Source organism: Diospyros lotus, chromosome 15 (genome assembly GCF_014633365.1).
Source record: "Diospyros lotus cultivar Yz01 chromosome 15, ASM1463336v1, whole genome shotgun sequence".
Lineage (NCBI taxonomy): Eukaryota > Viridiplantae > Streptophyta > Magnoliopsida > Ericales > Ebenaceae > Diospyros > Diospyros lotus.
The window spans coordinates 29,412,940-29,431,900 of NC_068352.1; the positions used below are offsets into that span (position 1 = coordinate 29,412,940).

Here is an 18,961-nt window from a genome sequence, read left to right on the forward strand (position 1 = left end):
TATTTTCCCTTGCTTGGGACAATAAAAATTTTTAATTTTATCAATTTGGAGAGTGTTTGTCAATCAAGATATACACACAAAAAAAAGTAAAATATGAAAAATATTTCAAACTTTTATTCTTTTCAATGTGTTTATTGAACTTATCTGTTGATTATTGAAAAAGAAGATATGTGATTTCTTATCTGGTATTTTTTAGATATATTTTTTTTTCTCCTATTCTAGAAAAGTATATCTTGGATTTTATAAATAAGAAAAAAAAAATGACACACATGTTTTCAGTAGATTTCACAAAATTTGATAAAAATCTTAAAATACTTTTCAACCTTATTTTGATAATTTTATATCTTGATTCGGAAAGTATTTTAACCTTATCTTGATACAATCTTATTTTGCTCATTTTAATAAATACTACCTTTGTAGCGGCCCTCTCCCAGATCATCCCGCTAGCATAGGAAATTTGAAAGGAGATCGTCACAAAATGGACACAGAAATAATAACTCAGATTCCTCACCAATTCCTTTTTTTTTTTTTTTGTACTTGCTCACTGATCATCATGAGCAAAAATAAAATATCTCTACATTTGCTCACTATCAATAGGAGCTCAAATTAAATATTACACGCCCTTAACATTATCATCTTGGGCTTACCGCCCATACATTTTTCAAATAAAAGGCATTAAGGTTCTAACAACAAATTGAACCCTCTATTTTCTGCCCTCAACATTACACCCATAGATCTTGAGACTGGGACATCACTGTACACAACTAAACCCGGGCTCTAGCCTCATTGGACTCGCCCTCAGTAATAGCTTATCCCTTACCTGGAATGACAGGAATAAGCAAGGTGAGCCACAAAGCTCAGCAAGTATATATATTACAACAATAAGGACAATAGAGTCAAGGCATGGATAAACCAAAATAAAATAGACCCGACTTCCCAAGTACGAGTAACATTTCCCATTAGATCCCATTATTATTATCATTCCCATACCATCGTCATTATGCATTTCATGCATCATTTCATTTCTCAATCATCATGATTATTTCCATGCCATTGGCATTATGCAATTTATGCATCATTTCATTTCTCAATCATTATGATCATTTTCATGCCATTGGCGTTATGCAATTCATGCATCATTTCATTTCTCATGAATATATATAATTTTCCATGCAGCATATCAGCCCTCAAGGCCTTTCATTCACATGCATGCATACATATACATAGAAAAATTATTTAGCCATTCATTTGGCTTGAGCATCGCTTACCGGGTCTATGGCCACATTTCCCGCGTCAGGCACTTTTTAGGATATCTTTTTCTCACCCTGCCGTACATAACCGCCACGTAAAATAATAAGTGCGCAAATAATAATACTATGCAATGCTCATGTAGGTTTCAAGTAAACATATCAAACATGCTACATTATTAGCAATGTTCTCCTCATAATCATCATGCGCACTTAGCCATTTCAAGATTATATCCACACATGAGCCAATGATATTTTCATCATATAATTTGGCATCATTCATTGAGATTCATTTCCATGCCATAAATAATAATACCATGCAATGTTCATGAAGGTTTTCAAGTAAACATATCGACTTGCTTCATTATTAGAAATGTTCTCATCATAATCATCGTGCACACTTAGACATTTCAAGATTTATCCTTTCATGAGCTAATGGTATTTTTATCACATGATTTAGCATTATTCATTGGGATTCATTTTCATACCATTTTTCAAGGTCAAATAATTTAATTACATGAATTCACCATTAACAACTCATGATTTTCATTTTTTAATTCTCACCATTAATTAACTTCCCCATTTTTGGAACACCTACATATCCACGAGATGATTTCGAAGCCAAATAAAACATCACAAGAGATTTGGGGAAGAATTCAAGCATTAGAAAAGAATCGGACCAAAAAGAAAGAATCAATGTATTCTATTGGTTGACCGAATAAAAGAGTTAATCAACCGATGAAGAAGACTTGGTCGACTAAATAGGGACTTGGTCGACCGAGTAAAAACACTTGTCGACTAACAGAAGCTTAAATTATCACTTGGTCGATCGACTAAAACACTTGGTTGACCGACTGAAATACTTGGTCGACCAAGACTATGTATTAAACTTATTCTTTAAAATAACATATAGTTTTTGTGATACAACATCCATTGCTTTTGTATATAATCATGGTAGGAGGAGGGGATGATGGTATTGAGTGTAATGGATCAGCTTACTAGATAGATCCCCTATTATTATGAGAAAGACAATCATATTATTAAGATAATATTGATTAAAATGAGTAAGATATGTCAGTATCAAGATAAGACTGAAATATTTTTTGAACTAAAATATAGAATGATCAAAATAAGATTGAGAAATATTTTAAGATTTTTATTAAATTATTTGTTAAATTTTTTAGAATGCATTAGAGGACGTAAACGTTATTTTTTTCTTATTTGTAAAAATTAAGATATACTTATCTTGAGAGTGGAGGGGAGAAAAGAAACAAGCATATCTTAAAAATCAAGATAAGAAATCACGTAATTTTTTTTTTAAGTGTCATTAAATAAATTTAACAAATACATTAAAAATGACAAGTCTCCAAAATACTTTCTATATCTAACCTTTTTTACCTTGTATCTTAGTTAATAAACACTATCTAAATAAATAACAAAAACAAAGGCCGATACAAATAGGAAACAAGACATGGGGCCCAATAGAGTGGCCCAACAAAGGCCCCGTACAAATAAGAAACACATTCCAACGAAAGTATTTGCTAATTAAGGTATTTATTAGTACCACTTGTTGGTATTAGTGAACTTATACCAACAAATGGTTATAATAAGTGGTATTTGGAGGTCTATATATACTGATGCAATGTTGTGTGTCTTTATAAATGTTTCAATACTAACGAATAACTTTTTATCAGTATGAAGTTGTCAATATTTGTGGTCGATAGTTCATCGATATAAATACTCTAATAGTGACACTGAATAATGTCCATTGGTATTTGTGTCCCATGCCAACATCCTTAATTTCTGTTACTTTCAGTTTATGAATGCCGATGACCCTCTTGTAGCTAGTATCAGAAAATCCATTACTAAAGGTCTTTTATTTTTGCCAATAGTCTATCGATAAAATCCAATATATGAGAAATTACTTTCAACAATGGATATTTTCCCTTGCTTGGGACAACAAAATTTTTTAATTTTATCAATTTAGGGAATGTTTGTCAATCAAGATATACACACAAAAAAAAGTAAGATATGAAAAATATTTTAAACTTTTGTTCTTTTCAATGTGTTTATTAAATTTATCTGTCGATTATTGAAAAAGAAGACACGTGACTTCTTATCTGGTATTTTTTAAATATGTTTTTCTCTCTCCCATTCTAAAAAAGTATATCTTGGATTTTATAGATAAGAAAAAAAATGACACATATATTTTTAGTGCATTTCACAAAATTTAATAAATAATTGGATAAAAATTTTAAAATACTTCTCAGTCTTATCTTGATTCGGAAAGTATTTTAACCTTATCTTGATACAACTTTATTTTACTCATTTTAACAAATACTACCTTGATATATAATTAATCACAATACATTATGTGTGATTTATTAGCATGGGAACCACGGTTGGGCTTAACAACTTTTGAACAAATTATGGCCATTATTAATTATAGGATCAATGTTTATTGTGACCCTAGTCTTTTCACACTTGGACCGCCTTGCTTGCTGCCACAGAGGTAAATGGTTGCTAATTAAGGATTAAAAATTGGTACCCTGATCCAAATTTTTGTGGATAAATGATGCCACGACAAGCCAAACTCTAATTTTAAATGTGGGTTTAACGGTGGCCACAAACAGTTGATGACTAAAGATAGCAACAACTCTTCAACTCGTCCTATAAATTCATCAGGCCATATTCTTCCATTAAGCACACAATTCAACTAGCTTATCCAGTGGTCCAAAAGATCGTAATCATCCATAAAGATGGTGATGTCTAGGGGAGTCATTGTTTTATGCCTCATTGCACTTGTCGCGTGCTCAAGTTTGGTTGAATCAACCGAAGCAAAGGTCGCAGGTACCACGCACGGATGCACCAGTCCCGGTCGATGTCCTGGTGCCTCGAGCCATCAACAGGAACACGGGCACGGACACGGGCACGGGCACGCTGAGGGTCGACCGGCGAGGAAACTGGTTGAGGACGATATGCTTGTGTTGGGGCACTAATTAAGGCTGTTTGTTGTTCGATGGCGCCATAGAATTAAGCGTTCGTTCATCTTCTCTTGTAATGAATGGAATAAAATCAGATCAGAATTCTACTATTTTGTTGGATATGAAGTAAAATTCTAGCCAACCAATTGTATTGTGTGTTGGAGACTTTGTATCAAATCAATCTTTCAATAAAATGATTTGTTTATTATTAGATGTTATATGTGCAAATTAAATAGAAAAAATAACTGAGATTCTATGTCGAGATCATGTGAAATTTGCACCCAAAAAAATGACTAAAATAGTTAACTCAATTAAACTCGACTTTAATTGAGTTAAGTTAAATTTAATTTTTTTTTTTTTATCAAAATCGAACTAATCTATGAGCATAGTACCCTTACTTTCTAAAGCACACTACTGTGTTTATCTTTTAATTTTTCTAGCATGCATGATTAATTGGAATTATATACTTTGTCACATCATGCATGATTGTGATTAATTTATGCATCTTCTTGTTAATTTAGATTATTAGGACTGCACCAAGTTTCGTTCTTTTTATATCCCAACTTTTGTTTTTTGTATTTTTAATACAACCAAAGTCCAAAGAGTAAATTGTGAATTTGTGATAGAATAATTTTATAGAAAATATACATCATATTTTCAATGGCACCACCATTGTCAACACATAACAAAAGCATAAATGGATGAAATCTAAAATTTGGCTAAGGAGATGGTTGTGGTTCCTAGCTGCAATTTCAGTATACCTAACTCTAGAACTTATATTACCATAAAAAACTTTAGAACTTATACTAGTGATAAACTTATTTTAGTGGTGATACTTTGGAGTCAACCATCACTAAATTCATCACAAGGTTGTACCATTGGTTGGCTTTCCTCGAACTCAAGTTGTTTCTAGTTATCCTCGATCTCGAGTTTGTTTGAAATTTGCTCGACCTACAAAAGAATGGTGATGCTCTGTCCTCTGATAAGTTCTTTACGATCAAGTCAATTATAAGATTTAAGGTAAAATGAAGTAATAATGATGTAATTAGTGAAGTACCTAATTATTAAAACTCATGCCTTTATATATGTACATTATGAAGTTGATAAAGAATCACAATTATACCACAAAAAAAATTAAATCAAAAGGTGATAGATAATTATGAACATATCACATAAATAGTTAGATTGAAACCTATGGACTAATCTTGATTAGAAGTAATTTGGGCTCAAGTCTAAGTCTAAGTTCAATTTTTTGGGTCAAATCTTTCTTTTGAATTTGGTACGTTACTAGATAATTATGATCATGTCACATAAATAGTTAAATTGAAACTCATTGATTAATCTTGATTAGAAGTAATTTGGGCTCGAGTCCAAGTCTAAGTTCAATTTGTTGGGCCAAATCTTTCATTTGAACGTGGTATGTTCCTAGATTTTATGGACTTGAAATCCTTGGTGGCTATTGCTCTTGAGCCAACTCTAAGTTGTATTTTTGGGCCCGTGTTGTTCTTAAGGAGCTTCTAGTGAATGACATTTTCCTAATTTCCAATTAAAGTTAGGATGTCTCATAATCATTTAATCTCTTCCAACCCAGCATCCGAATTTTAGCTTAGTAGTTGGGGGTACCAAAACCTAATCGGCAATTTCAAGGTTCCAGGCTCAAATTGCATATGATGAATTCAATTATTGTTTTAAGTTCAAATATGTGGTGAACTCTATCATTGTTTGGCTCCACCCAGTTATATAATATGTTGGTTTAAATATGAGAAATTAATTATACTCTCAAAAATGATCTTTTTAACATTGATACTAAAAATGATCAAATTATGTCAAAATTCAAGTTAACAAAACGACTCCTAACAAAGTAAATTTGAGTTCGTTGTATTTTAATTTCTTTTTATCATGTCAAAATTTTGATAATTAAAAAGTTACAATTGTTGTAAGTATTAAGTAGTAAATGTAAAATTAAAAAGATTCTCTTAAAAAATATTAAATTAAGAATTATGCAAATTAAATTTTGGTTTAAATATTTTATGGGTCAAATTAATTTATAAATAAATACACCTTTACATTTTATAAATTTACTTAACTTTAAATTTATTTAAGTACCTTAACAAAATTTGTCATTTATAATCAACATGAAAATATACCCACTAAGCCATCTCAAACAATTTGAGCCATTTTTAAGGTGATTCCTTGGTCCTTCCATTTGTCATGTTACATATTCGGAATAGGGAAATCCACAACCTCGCAGAGGATTAGTAGAATCCGCTCCCAATCATCCCCATATTCCATTTCCGCCTCTGGTTCCGGATCCTTCGATTGCGTTTTCTAGCGAGCACATGTCTAAACGTACGCACACGCCTTTCGCACGAGTACAAGTCTAAAATACGCCGCCTGATTAATCGGCAATGTCCGCTCTCACGCGGTTTGGGAATTTTCTTATATAAATACCGTCGTGTTCGTAATTCTCCCAAATTATTTTGCTCCGATCGTCGTCGAAGGTACATATCCTTAAAATTTTCAGCTTGCGTTTGTTCGATTGTGGATAATTTTGTTGTAATGATCGGGAACTCGGTACATTTCCCCCCTAGAATCATCAATTTTTGGGAGAGTTTGAATTGTGTATTTCTTGGTGAGGAAGAAAACGTCGGAGTATTGATTTCTATTGGTTTTGTGTTGAATTTCAATGGAGTTTGATTGGAAATTTTAGCTTTTTTGTGATGAAAATATTCTTGGTGTTCTGTCTTGGTTGTGGATGGGAAGATTGTATATTGCTAGGATGTTTTAGTCAAAGAATTATGTAAAATTGCAGAGAAATATCAAGATTTTGTTTATTGAATTTCTTTTTGCAATCCTCTCTCTGGGTGATCTTTGTCGTACGAGCTTCTCTATGTTAAGGATGTTAACATGGCAGCCGCGGGAAGCAAGTGGTAAGTGTAATTCAGTTGATAAATCTATTTGATGATACTGATTTGGATGGTGTTCTTCTGTTTTGCCAATTGATACAAGTCTCTGCCAATCATTGTACCCTCGAACATTTAAATTCGGACATTGTAAAGGATAATACTGTGGTGATCATGCTTACTTGGTGGCATAATATCCGTAACTGTAAGATCTACGATTCCTATATCATGCTTGTGTTTTGATGCGGGATGGAGCATATTTAATGTTAAGTATCACATTTCCCTACTAGCATACTCATGAGGAGCATCTGAGCAATAAGGCTTTTTCCAAGCACCTAATGATGGATTACACACGGAAAGATATCTGCGTATGGCACTGGGGTAATAAAAATTTGGCAGTACCAGTGTTACAAGAGAATGCTGAAACCCCCAGAAGAGGATTACCTTATTGAGCCATATGTTAAATTGTTGGTGTACTAGTTAAAGCTGTTATCCTACTTAGGAACTTAGGATTACTTTATTTGACAAAATATATTCTCTTACTTATTCTGTTTCGTCTTCCAGGATATCATGGAACTGCAACAAAGCACTCACAATATCTCAGTTACATGGAGGGGGAAGAAATTTATTCTGGAGATGAATTCAGCTGCTACTCTCAAAGATTTAGGATTTGAACTGCAGAAATTGACTGATGTTCAAGCAGATACCATGCGACTTATTGTACCACAAGCTTCTGATAGAAGTTCAAAGTTGCTTTCTCCATTCTCTGATGAGCATGAGTGTTTAAGTTTGCAAGAAACATCCTTTTTTAAGGTGTCATTCTTTAGTTTTATCATAATTAATTGGTTTTATTATGTCATGGTCTAAGTTTCTAACTAGATGCTTTAATTAACCATTCTACAGAACATGTTTTGTCTATGACTGCTCTAGTTATAATTTATGTCTACTTCACAGAACTGTGTTCCCTAGAAATATTTAGTTTTTGGTTTGTGAATTTTCAAGAAGATTCATTTCTACTTATATTGGATGAAATGACTGTTCAAGTTTGAAACCTCAAGTTTGAAACCATTACATCTGAATAGGAGTTGATTGACCAATCTGCGCATTATGTGATATATTTTGTCTGTGTTTCTGTTTGCATCTGTGGCCAAGTCTATCTGGAATGTCATAATTATTTAGAAAAAGGCAGCCTATTTATGGAGCAGCCATCACTATCTGTTGTCAAAGTTGTATGTACCACTGCTGTATACTTCTCACTTATCACCCCTCCCCCAACCAGCATTACCGAATACCAAATAAAAGAAAAAACTAGAAAACATGGAATTGTCTCGAAATCAGTTGGGGACACCCATATGGAGTATTTTTCTCTTGTTCATCACAATTGTCGGGCAATTCTCTTTTCTTTAAAGATGAGTTACATTCTACCTTGTTGAGTGTTAGAAATTTATGCAAATTGAAATTTGTGTGGTACGCAATATGTAAAAAGAGTGAGCAAGCAAGTTGTTAGATGCCATGTACAAGCTAATACCTGGAACTGGAATGGCGCACTTCTTTGCATTCTCCAGAAAGGCAACATCAACATTTATGTTCTTGAATTTTGTCAATATGCTGAAAAAAAATTTAAATTTTTGTGTTTACTGATTTGCCTATGTTTATTGTTCAGAGGAAGTCTATCAGGATGATGGGAGTTCCCAAAGATGAGGTGGATGAAATTCTACAAAATGAAAAGACTAACCTGAGAATAGCTGGATTTGAGGAAGAGGAGAAGAGATTGAGGCAAAGAATGTTAGATAGGCCCCATGGCTCATTGAAACTTCCACAAGGGCAATACATCTTTTGTGAATTTCGTACACTTCATCTACCTGGTGTAGAGGTATTACTTGTTTTGCTATTTTTGCAATTTCCTGTTACCATTTCTGTCCATATATCATGTCTACTGTCTGAAGTCCTAGTTGTATGAGGACTGATCTTAAGAGGACAACCATGGTAGTCTAGGCTGGTTATCCATGACCATGCCTAACCAGCCTACAATGTGTCAAGATTTAGTCCCATTTTGTGGGGTCAGCTACATGAAATCTAACAAATTTACGTATGATATTGGAGGCAAAATAAACAATAATAACACCATTCCATAATCTTATTGGGTGGGGTAGGCCACATTGATTTTAGCTTGCTATGCATTTCTATGCATGATCATATTTTTTGTAAGGCCATTCTATTTGACTTTATGCCTAAAAATTTTTTACAGAGTATTTTTTAGTCTTTTTAGACCACTTTTACTATAAGCTTATTTCATTTCATTTTTTTTCTCATAGGTATGCATTTTAGTCTTCTTTTCACTTGTTCAAATCATCTTAAACTCATTTTATGCATTTTATTTTAAACATGCATTACTCCAACCTTAAATAACTTTAATTGCATTTTCTTATATGGTCACACATCCATTCTAACATTCTCTTTTCCGTTACTTCATTAGTGTTTAATTATCTAACATTATGTATTATATAACAAAGTTGGTTTTATAGTTGTCCAATAATTTTTTATTTTACCTTTAGAAAGATATAACAATCCTGTAAAGTGGCAGAAGCACTTCTCTTACTTCAACTATCCTATATAGATTCTTGTTCTATGCATAAGCCTTGTGATCTAAACTTAAAAAGCGTCCCTGGGCATGGGATTTAAATGACTTTGACACTTGGAAAACATACCCATACCCAATATATATATATATATATATATATCCAAGTCCATATGGCATAGTTATTGTCTCATTGACTTTATGGAGGTATTTGGCATAACAAGAGTTTAGGGGTTGGATGCATTGATTAATGACTGTCTTCCCTGAAGAGCAACAGAACTTAGTGAGTCTGTTGAGAAAATGGACGTTGAGGTACTTGTCTGAGCAATGGTTGGAGTGTTGAAGTAATTCCTCTAGGCAGTTTGTGCTTCCTGAGGGACACTACGTTGGATTATTTCAGGATCCTCTTTTTAGCTGTGGGATAGGATTACTTTCTGGAGTTAATAATGGCAATTAAGAGTTAGAATATTCCTGTTGGTAAAGATCCATGTGAGGTTGCTTTAAAGGTCAAATATTTTTCCAGGTCTTGATGGATCAAAGGGGTAGTCCTTTCCATTGAATGAAGCGTGAGTTCCTAGCGTGCCTTCCACCGTTGCTTTCTTTATTTGGAATAGAAGCATACTCTTGATAATTTGACTGGGGGCAGATAGGTTCACAATTCGTGTTAGTTCAACATGAATTGTGTATGCTAATTATGTATGTGATCCGGATATTATGTATGCTAATTATCTTATGATCTTTGTTTGATGACCTAAAACCTGTTGTGAAGTTTGTTCATTGGTTGCTGTAGGGTTTTTTCACCTTGTTTTGGATATCTCTGCAGCTTGACAAGTTATCTTGATTCTTGTGTTGGTATGGCCATTTTAGAGGAGCTAAGTAGAAGAACTTTTAGAGGGGTTGGAGAGCTTTTTTAAAATAAAAGGGTAGATGAGGAAGTGATGTGTGGGGCGGAATTTTATTTTTTTCGTTTCCACCAAGGGTAGGGGGGTTTTGTTGGTTGTGACTTTGTTTATCCTAGAAGCCACCCTGGTGGGATAGGTCAGCACGATCCCTTGTTTATTTAGTTTGTCTAGTATTTGGTTACTCTGAACTTCTGAAACTATTAGACAGTTGAAATATGACTCTTAAATGAAACAATCTGATACTCTTGTTTATTGAAGATGTTGTTGACCTAGTTTTTGCTTTCTTACAGTTGAATCCTCCAGCTTCTGAGGCACTGAAAAGAATGCATATGCTTGCCGCAGATCCTGGTATTGTAGCTATAATGAACAAGGTACTCCTGTATTCAATTCTTTACCAAGTCAGATAGTTCAGTTCTGTTCTATTTTTGGTGTCAGTTCTAATATAGCATCTTGTGGATCTGCTTCTCTCAAAAAGCATCATTGGCGGGTAGGAATCATGACAGAGATGGCCCCAGTGGGTTATGTCGGTGTAAGTCCCAAATGCATCCTTGGCTTCAACATGGTGAGCGTCATCCTATGCATAGATATGAGACTAGATTAAGTACTTTTGGTTATGTTTGTTTTGACTATCTATTTCTACAGAACCATGGAGAGGAGATATCACTGCGCCTCCGAACTGATGACCTCAAGGGATTCAGGAAATATGAGAGCATTAAGAAGACACTTTTGCATGAACTTGTAAGATGCCCCCCCAACAGCATGTGTGCCTGATAGGATTGCCAGATATCTGGACATAGATCTTATGTTTAGGCATGCTACATAGTGTCCTTCAGCAGACTTGTGGAAGTACCTTATTTTGTTTTTGATTTTTTCAGGCACACATGGTATATTCTGAACACGATGCAAATTTCTATGCTTTAGATAAACAGGTATAGACTATTGTGCATCTCTTTATCTCTAATACGTGCACACATGCACTTTTGCTTGCAAGTTTGGGTGCCTTGAGGTATTACCATTGTTCAAGTGGCATGGCCTAATGCAAGGTTATAATCTTTACTGAAACAGCTCAATCAAGAAGCAGCTACTTTGGATTGGACTAAATCAAAGGGCCACACTCTAAGTGGAGTCAAGTATTCAGAACCTGATGTAGACTTAGTTCTGGACAACCATGGTAGTGTTTCTAAAAAACTTGGGGGAAGGGCCTCTGATCAGTTGGCTGATGCACGTGCAACTTCAGTAGCAGCTGCTTATGGCCGATTAGCAAATGCATCCACCAGTCTTTCTGAGATACCCGAAGTGCATCAGGAACCAGACTCTTATGACGCTCTTGGTGTTAATGAAGAACACAAAGCCATTAATGTTGTAGAGAACATGAGGATCCGGGCTTCTGACAAAGGTCAGTGGAAACATGATAATGAACCGGATCCTGATGACTGCCTTGGCAATGAGAGTAAGTTTGAGCCTGATCCTGATGATGTCGAGGGTGGTGAAGCCATGGAATTTGAACCTTATTTACATTGTACTGAAGTCACAATCATTTCAGAACCAGATCCAGATGATTCTCAGATGACGCAGTTTCCTTCAGTAGCTGACGTGAAGATGGCTAGAACTAAGCCACATGAAGAACCTGATCCTGATGAACCAGAAGCTTCTTTGAAGGATGCAGTTGTGGTTGGCGCTAGTTGCTCTCTATTACCTGAATTAGTGAACCATAATTATCAGCAAGAAATGATGGTTGATGAACCTGATCCTGATGATGCCCAAGAAGAGCAGACAAAGATATGTGGAAATGTAGCAAATAAGATGACAGAAAGCAGAAGCCTTCTGGGAGCTGCTGTACCTGATCCTGATTATTCTCAAGCGAAGAGAGATACAGAAGCAGGGCTGGATGATAATAATTCAATAACGCAGCCCAGCATTCCCAGTGCGCACACTGAGGAGCCTGATCCAGATGATCAAGAATTACAAAGAATCCAAAATCCCGTTGCCATTATATGTAGTCGTTTGCAGAAGGCCATTGAGATGCTGCAATCTGAAGTTAACCCGGCAGAGGTTGCTGGAGTGCTCCAAACCCTTTTTAAGATAATTAGGTATAATCATCAAGCTAAACTCTTTTCTTCCTTCAAACATGGATGTATTCAACATATGCCATGAATTATTGATGGGCTGAGTTTGCCTGTTGCCTCCAGGAACCTGATTGAACACCCAAATGAGATGAAGTTCAAAAAGATCCGAAAGGTAAATTACATTTGTCTACAATTACCTTTTTAATTGTGTACGTGAATACCTTCAGGCTCATATACTAGAGCAATATAGGTTACTGATAGACATGTGCATTGCAGGGAAATCCAATAATCCAAAGGAATGTTGCAAACTACAAAGGTTTGTCTTTATCCTTAATCCTTTTGTTGTACTTATTTGAATTGCATAATATGTTATTATTCATTAAAACTAGCCGTTGCTTGTGACAAGTTTTTGGTATACAAATGTAGATTATGCTATTCATAAATTATTTTTTAGGAAAATTAGAAAAACTAATGGAGGCTCAATTCATGTTTGGGAAATGTTTAATTACCACGCATTAGTGAGATTAGTTTGTCTATAATACTGGTTTTTCCATCTTTCATGACTTTTAAGCCTAGCATGTATTATTTGATAATGCATGTATTATGTCGTGTTATCTTGGACCTTTGAAGTCAACTCACTCAACCTCATCTTAGGTTTGTGTGAGTTCACAACCATATACAGCTGATTACAAACCCCCACACTTTGGGATAGGCTACCCGATACATTGAAATATACAATGAAATGGTTGCCTATATCAATTTAGTCTCTTAAGGTCCTCCATATCCCTCATTCTTCTCTCAATGGTTCCTTTTTTGATCTTGTGGTTACAGCTGCTATGGAAATCCTCTTCTTGATTGGATTCATTGAAGATATCATGTTGGCTGAAACATATTTAGTGTTAAAGCGAAACGATCCAGGTTTGTTGTGGCTCGCCAAATCGTCCCTTGAGACATGCATTGCCCACTAGGGATGGCAGTAATATGCCAGAAGAAGAGAAAACTTGACATTTAGTTGGGGAGCCAAGGAAGGGGAAAAGAAAATTATCGTGGTGTGTAAATTTGTAACATTGGGGGATGCTCTTATGGAATAGAATTGTGTGTTTGGCATTAATAAACAGGTATAATAAACGGTGCTATTTTGTGTAATTGAACAATACTATCTGTATATGTGTGGATGGCTGCAGAAGGAATGTTCATAAGGATACTGTCTGCAAATTTATTCTACCATATCTTGCTCTGACATGAGAAGTTGACATGACATTCGTGCTTTTGAGTTGTCAAAACAGTTAAATTGAGATTGTGTTTGTGTGAAGAAACAACTCTCATCCGACTCTTATAAAGTACGAAATTTTGTATATTAGGGAATTCTTTATTGGATCAACAATTGTAACCTGAATTCATGCTTTGTGCAGATAAAATTCCAAACTTCCACTTCAACTTAGGCCCCCATATTATATTTTTTAAACTATTTAACAAATAGATGTTCTCTATTAGCATACAACTCTTGGTTCAACAAGCAGTTAGACAAATGGTAAAGAACCAACAATGCTTTTAAAGAAATGTTGGTTTAACTAAAGGTTTTTTCAGAAAAAGATAGCAAAATCAAAAAAAAGAGTTGGTTGAACAAGAAGTCTTTACTTTTGGAGGAGTAGTTTGTTAATTAATTTAATAATTTTTATAAATAGTAATAGTTGTGAAAAAAAAAAAAAAACCCAAGGAGACTGCTAGTATGTGTGTTGATGAGACTGTTTTTTTAGGGCGGGGCAAATGAATTTTGTTCATTGGCTTTGTGGGTCCTTTGAGGTTGTCTGCCTCCCACTTACGGCACCTTGCAAAGTGCTATACAGTATTAGACACCTTGCATTTCAAAAATATGTTTTTCCCTAAAGGATTCTCATCATTTTTCAAGCCACACTCGTCATCAAATTTATTATTTGAAAGGGACAATGATAGGCTGGTGGAAATGCATTGATAGCAAAAATACATACTTTTTCTTGACTTAATATATAAGGGACTCTTTAATTATTAAAAATGTGGACTTTAGGTTCATAACTAAAATTGTCACACTTTTTTTAATTTTTTTTTTGTCACCATAAATTCTTTTCACATTGTTGTAATTGACGTGTAATTCACGTCTTAATAGAAATTAACAAGAAATACTTAAAGTGACGAAAAAAAATAGTTGGATGAAAAAGTATGTCAAAATTTTAGTTAAAGAGGCTAAAGGCCAAATTTCTTAATATTCCAAGGACTCTTTATGTATTAAGCTAATTTCAGGGAATGTGAATTGAAAATTAAAAAAAAAAAACCTAAAATCTCAAATTTACCACTTTATCCACCATTGTCTTTACACCTGCCATCACCATTCCAAGCTTATCACTGAATTTTGCCCTTTTTGCCTCCATGAACTCTCTGCTAGTATCTCTAGTTGTTGTTGCCAATTGAAACTCTAAATCCCAAAAAAAAAAGAAGAGAGAAATATATGAGTACAGTGGTGAGCAGATAGCTAGAGAAAGATGAATTACTATGATGGTGGTAGTGGTTAGCCAAAAAAATAAAAAATAAAAAGATGAAAATGGTAGCAGTGGTGTATGACCAAGAGAAGAAAGAATAGGGCGCAAATGAGTTGAGTTGTTTGGGCTCGACTCGATGTTAAATTCGAAAAAAGATTGTTCGAGTTCGTTTTTTAAACTAAACGAGCTGAGTTTCAATTTAATTTTAAAACTCGATTTGTAAACAAACTGAGATTGAATTCAGTAAAACTCGACTCATTAATTTATGAGCTGACTCGATTAAATGTTCGTGAGCAGGTCTAATTATAAGTTTGTTATTAGCTCGTGAAAACATACTTGCTTATAAATGCATTAATAAATTTATTTATAATTTTATAAATATATTATTTAATATAACTTGGTATGCATATAATTATTATATCTATACATAATATATACATATATCATTGTTATAATATATATCACATGTACTTGCTAGGGCAGGTGATTGATTTAGTGGGCTAAGTATCTTGGAAACCAAAAAACCCATTTATTTTTCTCTTCTAATTTCCTCTCTTTTCATCTTCCTTTCACTACCTATTTGTTTCTCTTCTTCTTCTTTCTCTAGCAAGTGTAGCATAGTAACAGATAACATTTTTCTTCTCTTTCCGTCCTAAGGACCATTGACGGGGACAGCTTCTCCTCTTCCTCACTGATTGCGACGACCAACAGGTTGTTGTCCATCTTTTTCGACTAACCAGCACGTGACCTTTTATCGATTCTCTTTTTTGACTGTTGGACACCTGCAACATCGACCCATTTATTGTCTATAACTCTAAACCTTTGCTGAGGGTCTTGATAAGTCAAGCTCGAACTAGACTTTAAGGTTGGAGTCGAGCTCGAGCCCATATAGTTACTCATCGAGTTGAGCCTAAACTCACCAAAACTTAAAAAGAATAAAGAAGAAAATGAGGAGAGGAAAAGGGTTAGGAATTTAAGAAATTTGGAGTTTTTTCAATTTTGTGGTTATTATTGGGAATAATTTATAAAAGTTTAACTTAATATGTATAAATTAATATAACGGGTTAGAAAGATTTAGTTTTATTTTTCATTCTTAATTAAGCCATTAACTTTCAATAAACTAAAAAACTTAAGGTGTCAAAAAAAAAGTTGAAAGATAGAATATATTACAACTTTTGAGTGATTAAAAGTGACATTTCTTTAGACTCTATATCTATTAGGCCCTTTTTCTTTGTTAAGTGATGGTCATTAACAAGATCATATTAGGACACAATTCTTGTATTATTTAAATTTTTGTTAGTAATAATAATAAAGTTACTTTTTATAATTAAGAATTTATGATAAGATTGTATTAAATAAAGGAAGGGGATATGATTTTTCAATTAAATAATATTCCAAATAAAAAGAATATTTCATATGTTTTAAAAATTACACTCATTACTCACTCCTTTCAAAATTTGTATTAAATTGTTCCGTCATTAAGTTTACATTATACAGAATTCATTTTATAGTAATTTACAGTTTTACCCCCGAAAGGTCAACAGAACTACCATTGCATGCCACTCATTCCAGTTCCCTCCGTGCAAAGCAAAACCCTCCTTCCCCACCATCTCACCTCTACACCATATCCATGGCTTCCCTCACCCGCCTCCTCAAACCCCACTACACTTCTCCCCGCCGTGCCGCCGGCGCCCGATCCATGGGGTTTGTGACGTTTGTCGTCCGCCTGTATGGGCCAAACCACTTGGCCTGCACGTAGGCGTTTCGCCGCCAGGGCGGCACGTGCATTCCCCTCTGCTTCAGGGACTTCCTCATGGCGGCGCACATTAGCCTCGCCACCATCTTCAGCTCGTCTTCTCTGCAAATAATGATTTCAGGGAAGAGTTGTAGGAGAGATGAGTAGGGATCGGTTGGCCGAGCTATTGTGAACTGGGTGGCCAGAGATATCTCTATGATGTAGCGAGCTCCGGCGAGCATGTCTATGTATTCGTGCTCGCCGGCCGGGGACTCCCTGGTTTTCGGCCACCGGGACTTGCAAAGACCTAAGAACGACGAGAGCATGTTAGATAACTCAAGTTAAAAGAGCATAAGAAATGTTTAATAGTTCTTATACCGGCATCAAAACCTTTCTGGCGCAACCAACTGATCGCTCGCCGCTTAAATCCCTCCGGCGAGCAGGCGCCCCATCTCCGCTGCGCCGCCTCCAACTCCGCCTGAATCCTCCGCCTCACGGCAGCGTCCCCCTGGCAGCCGCCGACCAAACTACGCAAAATCTTCTCCGCCTGATCCGAATCCACGGAGTCAGCAGCCCTCCTCACAGCTGCGCTTCTCCCTCCTCCTTCGCAGCAACACTCGTCTTCAACCCCACAGCCCCTCTCCAGAAACAGCTCCACCAGCTCCGACAGCTCCGCAGACCCCTCCTCCCCAGTGGCCGATGGCGCCGCCGAGTGCTCGCTGCCGCTGCTCTTGCACAGCCGGGCCCTGGCTTCTTCATCCAAAGCCGCTGAAAATCTCTTGAACCTCCCCAGAATATTGGCCATTCTCTTGATCACAAATTCTCTCTCCCTTCAACACTACACACACACACAACAAATCTATACAAGTATATATATGTGTGTGTGTGTGACTTTATGAGATGGTTATCCGTTCATCACTCATTAGTCATTTCTTTAATTATCTTTTTTCTGTTCTGGGTTTGGCTCTGTTAAGATAAAGAGACAGATAAAGCGTTCATTCATAATCGAATTGATGGATCTCTGTTACAGATCATGTATATATATATATACGTATATATATACACAAGTCGACAAATTGGAATTTATATGTATATCCTAGGTAGTATGGAAACGGAAGCAGCAACATTTTTTATACGAAACAAAAGCGAAGGAATGGTATTTTTTCAAAAAGGTATGAAACTGGGTAAATTGTAAATTTAAAAAATATAAGAGTATATGTGATAAATAATCAAAATTATAAGTGTTAGAATAAAATAAATAAGGATATATGTAAAATTAATTTATAATTTATATGATATAAATAATTTTATAAGTTGTAAACCCTATATTACAAATTTACAAAACAATTTCACTGAAGTCTTAAGGTTTGGAGTAGTATCGATGTTGCCACCAACCCAGGTGTCTATTATTCTAGTCGCCAACCTATTTTGTCGTCTTGTCACTTGCCACCTTGCCTTTCACGACTGTCATGTCTTGTCTCTCGTTCTCGCTGTCGACTGTCACTATATCTTCCATCTTTATCGCTGTCTCACATTTTTCGTCATTGTCTCGTCTTAATTTCTCACCACTACATTCTTTGCTCTGGTCGCCGCCTCACCTCTCGATAGCCCGAGTTATAGATCTGGTGACTCTCGTCTTCCCCCATTGCAGTCCGTTGCTTTGTTAGAAATAACAATCACAGGAAATCATTTGGGTCGTCTTCGTCATTTTCTAAAAAGAAAAGAAAATGATTCAAAACTATCGAAACGAAGCCTTTGAGCCATTTCCGTGCTTGTTAATGAATGTCATATCAATTTACCAAACATATGCATTCCCTGTAATCTTATCTTGAGATGAATATTAATGCTTGTACTAGAGCATTGAATGAGGTCAGTTTTCCAGGAAAGGTTCATAACGACAGCATCTCAGCTTTAATTAAGAATATTTATTCAAATAATTGTCTATGCTTTGTTTTTCATGTCCTTAATTTTGATAAAAAAAATAAATTACAGATAAAAACTTTATTTCACTGCACAGAATAAGAAATCAAATC

The 18,961-nt window shown here is 35.1% G+C and overlaps 2 protein-coding genes across 3 annotated transcripts; one reads left to right on the forward strand and one right to left on the reverse strand.

Annotated features, from left to right (window-relative positions):
- Positions 1 to 6,566: 6,566 nt before the first annotated feature.
- LOC127792341 (uncharacterized) lies at positions 6,567 to 13,904 on the forward strand. The gene is made up of 11 exons (XM_052322806.1): positions 6,567 to 6,732; positions 7,699 to 7,947; positions 8,798 to 9,007; positions 10,905 to 10,985; positions 11,090 to 11,176; positions 11,257 to 11,352; positions 11,490 to 11,543; positions 11,680 to 12,704; positions 12,804 to 12,852; positions 12,957 to 12,996; positions 13,512 to 13,904. The coding sequence occupies exons 2-11, from the start codon at positions 7,705 to 7,707 to the stop codon at positions 13,646 to 13,648; spliced, it is 2,022 nt and encodes a 673-aa protein (XP_052178766.1). The 5' UTR covers positions 6,567 to 6,732; positions 7,699 to 7,704; the 3' UTR covers positions 13,649 to 13,904.
- A 2,712-nt stretch (positions 13,905 to 16,616) lies between these two features.
- LOC127792256 (uncharacterized) lies at positions 16,617 to 17,924 on the reverse strand. 2 transcript variants are annotated; one of them, XM_052322708.1, is made up of 2 exons: positions 17,319 to 17,924; positions 16,617 to 17,235 (listed from the first exon to the last, which is right to left on the reverse strand). In XM_052322708.1, the coding sequence occupies exons 1-2, from the start codon at positions 17,731 to 17,733 to the stop codon at positions 16,856 to 16,858; spliced, it is 795 nt and encodes a 264-aa protein (XP_052178668.1). In that variant the 5' UTR covers positions 17,734 to 17,924; the 3' UTR covers positions 16,617 to 16,855. The 2 variants fall into 2 exon arrangements, with proteins under 2 accessions (XP_052178668.1, XP_052178666.1); XM_052322706.1 differs by having other exon boundaries at positions 17,307 to 17,921.
- Positions 17,925 to 18,961: the final 1,037 nt, after the last annotated feature.

Excerpts from the sequence above, each read along its gene's own strand:
- LOC127792341 (XM_052322806.1), top strand. The coding sequence starts at position 7,705 with ATGGAACTGCAACAAAGCACTCACAATATCTCAGTTACATGGAGGGGG. Across the intron at positions 11,353-11,489 it reads AGACACTTTTGCATGAACTT|GCACACATGGTATATTCTGA; the intron begins GTAAGATGCCCC and ends TGATTTTTTCAG. Across the intron at positions 12,997-13,511 it reads GAATGTTGCAAACTACAAAG|CTGCTATGGAAATCCTCTTC; the intron begins GTTTGTCTTTAT and ends TTGTGGTTACAG.
- LOC127792256 (XM_052322706.1), bottom strand. The coding sequence starts at position 17,733 with ATGGCCAATATTCTGGGGAGGTTCAAGAGATTTTCAGCGGCTTTGGAT. Across the intron at positions 17,236-17,306 it reads CCAGAAAGGTTTTGATGCCG|GTCTTTGCAAGTCCCGGTGG; the intron begins GTATAAGAACTA and ends CGTCGTTCTTAG.